Source organism: Plasmodium gonderi (genome assembly GCF_002157705.1).
Source record: "Plasmodium gonderi DNA, contig: Pgo-contig_156, whole genome shotgun sequence".
In the NCBI taxonomy this organism is placed as follows: domain Eukaryota; phylum Apicomplexa; class Aconoidasida; order Haemosporida; family Plasmodiidae; genus Plasmodium; species Plasmodium gonderi.
In genome coordinates, this window is record NW_021629076.1 from 11,487 (window position 1) to 17,585 (window position 6,099).

General features: G+C 19.3%; 2 protein-coding genes across 2 annotated transcripts; one reads left to right on the plus strand and one right to left on the minus strand.

The window, feature by feature from the left end:
* Nucleotides 1–1,204, plus strand: PGO_001480 (variable surface protein; the record flags this gene model as incomplete). The annotated part of the gene is made up of 3 exons (XM_028690958.1): nt 1–36; nt 171–719; nt 1,037–1,204. 3 exons carry the CDS (start codon nt 1–3, stop codon nt 1,202–1,204), a joined length of 753 nt encoding a protein of 250 aa, XP_028546759.1.
* A 3,073-nt stretch (nt 1,205–4,277) lies between these two features.
* Nucleotides 4,278–5,390, minus strand: PGO_001485 (variable surface protein; the record flags this gene model as incomplete). Its single annotated transcript, XM_028690959.1, has 3 exons — nt 4,278–4,433; nt 4,560–5,243; nt 5,376–5,390. The coding sequence occupies 3 exons, from the start codon at nt 5,388–5,390 to the stop codon at nt 4,278–4,280; spliced, it is 855 nt and encodes a 284-aa protein (XP_028546760.1).
* Between the last annotated feature and the right edge of the window lie 709 nt (nt 5,391–6,099).

Below are 6,099 nucleotides of genomic sequence, written 5' to 3' on the forward strand. Positions count from 1 at the left end.
ATGAGTATAATGTCATCACAGGAGAGTGAAAAGCGTGTATGTATTAATTGTTATAATACATATTACAATGTTATAATTTTTTAAAATTTTCCTTTTTTATGTATTTTTTATATAACAATATTTAGTGTAATATATATATTTGAATGTTTTTATTTTTTTAATATTTTTAGTACCAAGAATTAGATGTAGTTTTCTCAAAATATAAACATATTATGGACAAAAATGAAACACAACTACAATTGGACAGATGGAATATATATTGTCTGAATTTTGATGATAAATTCGATACTGTTGATAAATTCAGGGATAAAGACAAATTATGCCCTCAAGCCATGAGATATTTATATAATATATACAGTGATGTTTATAGTCCCCCGGAAAAAAACCACTTTAAATATCTTTATTATTGGATATATAAACATCATCTAAAAGCGGGAAAAGATAGGAACTATATCAAAGACTTCTACAAGGAAATAATTAGGGTATATGAAAAACAAGGTTATTTTTTGAGTAATGTGGATTCTAGTAAAAAAGATATTTTTGATAAAGAATTGGAAGTAATCACAGATATATGTGATTACAGTACTAAACTTAATGATATAAAGAACAATACATTTAAATCATGTAAAAGTAGTCAAAAATGCAATTGTGCTAATGAATGTGCTGATATATATCTACGCCGATATAATGCATGTGAGACTATTGGGGTCGTCATTTTTGTTATATATTAGAACGTAATAAAAATGAATACAATGAATTAAATTTATCAGAAGATTGTGATAATCTTAAATGCAAAACATTACCTTGTGAAAATTCTGAGAGTATAATGTCACCTTCTCACAAAATTAATAAATCAAAAACTGCTATGATATCATCTATTCTAATATTAATAATACCCGCTTTATTATTTATAATTTATAAGGTTAAATGTGATGTTCATATATATATTTATAAAAAAAAACTTTTAAAAGATAAAAAGAAACAAATTATAATATTAATATATTTTTAATACATAATATTTTCTATTACAAATTAGTTCCTGCCATATAATTCATGCTTACATCGTGAAATAAAAAAGATAATAAATAAGTGTCGTGATCTCAAGAAAGAATGGAGTAAATTGGATAACTCAGAAATATATAACAATATATACTTGAATAATAATTTTAATGTCTTATATAGTTCCCATTATATTGACGAATAATTATATATTGCATTAAAATTATTTCTTTAAACTCATATTGTATAAATTAATCAAAATATTTTAAGAATTCTTCCATCAAATAGATCATGCAAATAAAAAATAATTCACAGACAATATAAAATAATAAAAAAATAATAATACGTTAATTTAATGAAATAATATTTCAGAGAGTTTCTATACTATTTTTGAATTTATATCTAAGCCAACGAAATTAAATTTTTTTTTTATTTGTATGTTTGAGAAAATGTTTATACATTCACACATAAATTTTTGATGTATTTTTCTTATTGTAATATGTAAAAACAAGGAAGATTATCAATTTGATTTTTATTAATTTACATGATCTTTAATCATATTTTTTACTCTATAAGAGATTTCAGATTTTTTTCATATTTCATTAAATATTAATAATTCCTAAATTAATTCTGTAACTAATATAAAAAAATATATTTTAATTTTATTATATATACTATATTAACTTTAGTTCTGATGTATTATAAATACTAATTTATGTATAATTTATATGATTTTATATATATATTTATATGTATGTATGGAATTATTGCATCATATTTACTACTTACATGTATTATTTGTTTTCATAATTCATGTTATTTCACAAATATTTTTCAGGATTAATGTATTATGGTTCTATATGTTGTAGTTATTTTATTATAATTACTCTATTAGTAATACATATAATTATTAATTATTATAAGCATTGGATCTATCATGTTTTGATTCATAACATAAAACAACGGCCTAATATTATAAAATTGTTCGTATACTATTTTCTTTATAGATTTTGATATTATTTTAAGAAATAAATAAATGTAAAGAACAATTATACGTTTCATATGTTTAATCAATTGGAATAGTTAATTTGTGCTAAATTCATATAACCTTACTTTGATTCAGAAGAAAATTGAAAGCATAAAATACCCTTATTCAATTCCTATTATTCATTGTTTAGAGTTATATATATAATATGCTATTTTACTTTATATACTAGTATATATAAATATTCAATATGTAATTATGCAACAGCAGCAATATATTTATTTTATAATCTAATAAATTACATTGCTCTTTTCTTTTTGAGCTTATTAAAAATAAGCTAAACATTAAATTATTATAGTTTATTTATTTTTGTTTAGCATTTTATCAATTATAATACCACATAATGAATAATACTAAGCAGGTGCATTGTATTTAAGATAAAATATTACATATATATACGTAATATTAAATATATATCAAACAGTAATCATACAATAAGTATTATATTTTTTATTCAATTGTAATATTGAATAAAAATAATGCAATAACATTCAATAATATCTGAGATAATGTTATTTAATATAAATTATATATACAATAAATGAATATGAAATATAAGAAAAGATAAGAGATAAATCAAATATATACCATCTTTATAAAAATAGCATATTTTAGAGAATTATATATATATAATATTTATAAAACTTATTTAATTTAATTAATTATACATATGTGATTCATAATTCTTTATATTAACTATAAATTATTATTGTCCTCATGGAAATTAATACTTATGCTTGTAAAAAAAATATAATGTCCTTGAATTTAATCTTTGATAATACAATTTAGATAAACAAAAATTATATTTTATTAGAAAATGTATTATTATAAATTTAAGGATATATATATATATATATATATGATAAAGAAACCTTTGATATATTATGGTAAAAGTATCTCTAAAATATTTAATCTGAAAAATTTATTAGTAGTATAGTAAATATATTATACATATTAATTAACAAGATCATTATCTTCATTTCCATAAATATACATACTTGTGTGAAATAATCAATGTTATATTTCATAAATTATACTATGGTACTTAAATAGAAACATTCCTTATTTACACATGTGAACTCAAATGATATGTTTTAATTCACATACTTCTTAATTCCTATATTTTTTTTTTGGTGTCCTATATATTATTTATATAATTAGATTTGAAAAAATTAGTTATGTATTCTATGTTTAAATTTCGTATACATATATGAGATCTCATTGGAACACATAAAATTAATGCTATATTTTTTATATAAAATATAGAATTCTCTATATATGTTTTATATATATTATAATTATAAACACTGTATTATCATTTTCTTATAATATAAAGTAAACATTCATTCGCGCATATCTTACGTGCTATCATATATGACATAAGCTATATATTAATTTTCATCCCAAAAATCCCTAATATAAGAATATATAAAATTTGATGTTTTTATAAAAAATGAAATGTGTAAACAAGTATTTTTTTTTCATATTATATAAAAGAATTCTAACTTAATATATCACAAAAAAAAGTAATACAAAATTGTAAACAAAAAACAAGTATAATCAATCAAAAACCTTGTATCAAATAAAAGATAAACTTTAATTCTAATAAAAAAAAAATAATAAAAGTTATATGAAATTATTTATTAATATTATAAACGTGGCATAAAATAACATACATATATTTAGAGCATTCTATATGAATTTCTTATAAATTGGGTATATATGTATTTATGTGTATGTTTATCATGAGAATATAATAAATAGAAATACATTTTCAATCATATTATGTTATAAAATATAATAATTTGTTATAACATTTTAGTTGAACTATATTTAATTATAACTTACATATGTAATTTCATTATGGACTAACATATTAGCTAATATTCTATATCTTTATTTTATATGTATTATACATAAATTAATGTAAAAATGACATATTCATTTAAATAAAAATACATAATAGCAAATAAAACACTCATTCCTTATTTTGTATTTTTTGTTCTACATTTATATTCATGGTGAAGGAGACTTCAAAAATTATATATTGTTCTATTTAAATCCTTATATTTCGAATACAAAAAAATCATGTTCATTTATTCTTTGTTATATATAAATAATTATTTATCTTTCACATAAATTTATCAAATGTATCAATGTAAATATATATTACAATAATTTATATATTGCTTAAATATAATATTTTCTGCTTTTTATATTATAAACAAATAAATTAGTGAGAATTATATAATATATGATATTTATTGTTTCTAAAATCACTATTGGGTGCTAAAGATAATTCCTGTATATTCATTTCCTCATCTATATTATTATATTGTCTTCTTATCTTCATAGCCCTACATAGAAATCTTGGGCTATAAGGCGTGAACTAATTTATAATTAAAAAAAATAATATATAAAATATGTTACAGTTTTTTCTAAAAAAGTGTTCATTTTAAATTATTTAAAAACATTATATTGTTGTATATGCATATACAAATAACATAATTATTACCTTATAACAGATAAATAAAAAAGAAGATATTGCTAAAATTACAAAAATTGGAATTAATGTAAGGGTTGTTATATTATGATTTTGAAAGGAGGGTAAAATTTTGGGCGTTTCAGATCCACATACATTGCTTCTCATTTTATCATCATATTGTTTTTTTATTTTTAATAATTCTTTACAAAAATATGCATCTCTATGATATTTACATGTTTGCACATGTGTTCCATATATTTCGGAACATTTCTGTAAGCATTCACAATTATTATTACAAGAATTATTAAGTTTAGTGTACATGTCATTCAGATCATTGAGTTTTGACATTTCATTATCCGTAGGTGTATTGTAATCTCTTCCTATGTATCCGCTACAATAATTTAAATCAACAGATGTTATCAATTCTTGATAAAGACTTTTAACTTCACTCATATATTTCTTACCATTTTTATAATATAGCCAATAATACAAATATATGCAATGGGATTCGGTAAAATTATATTCACTCCTCTTTTTTTTTACAGTTTCCCCATAATTTTCCACTTTTTCGCATATTTCCTTAACAGAGGAATTAAAAACTGGAAATTTATCAATTTCAATTGTATCACAATTACCAGTATTCACTCCCTCCCTAGTGTGTATTGGATTTTCCATAATAGACCACAATTTAGGAAAATCCTTTGCAAATTTAAACTAAGGATAAATAAAAAATTATTATAAATGAAAAATTATAAAATGTTAAAATTATTTTTATTAATATTATATAAAAATATTAAATAAAAATGTTATAATGTATTAATTTATACTATAATATTTAAGATATACAATATCATTATCCATTTCTAATATGTTTATATTTCTTTACAGAATGCATAGGTAGAACAATGAAATGTATGGAGATATATATAATGTTTTAAAAAATTAATTTTTAATTTCTGATGTAAAAAAATATTATCATCATATTTAATTATAGAATTGATATAAAAATTGAACGAACATCTTGATTATTAAAATTCACACATAAAAAAATAAATAGCAATCGTGGTAGCAAATAATATACTTCTTAGTTATTTTATGGGAAAAAAATAAATATTATTTGCTGGAATCAGAACAATTTGAATAAATATATGTTCATTGTTTTAAGTGTCCAAAATATTAAAATTATATAATTTTACTAATTCAATAAAGACAAGAAAAAAATATAATATTATTTTATATTATGATCATAACTATATAAAAAATAATATTTATTATTTCCTAAAATGTCTTTTTTATTAAGATATATATGATTTAATTAAAGATCTATAATATATTTAAATATATAATTATTAAGGAAATTTTGAAGTTAATTCATTTCTTTTATGTAACAAATGATATATGCTTATTAAAATACTCTATCTTGTTTTAAGAAATATGGATATCAATACCATTTATTAAATATAAAAATGGATGTGATAATATATAAGTTTTATAATATATTTAAATTACAATAACACATGACACTCTAAATATTAAATTTATATTTTTTTTATTTATCTCATATATGTGA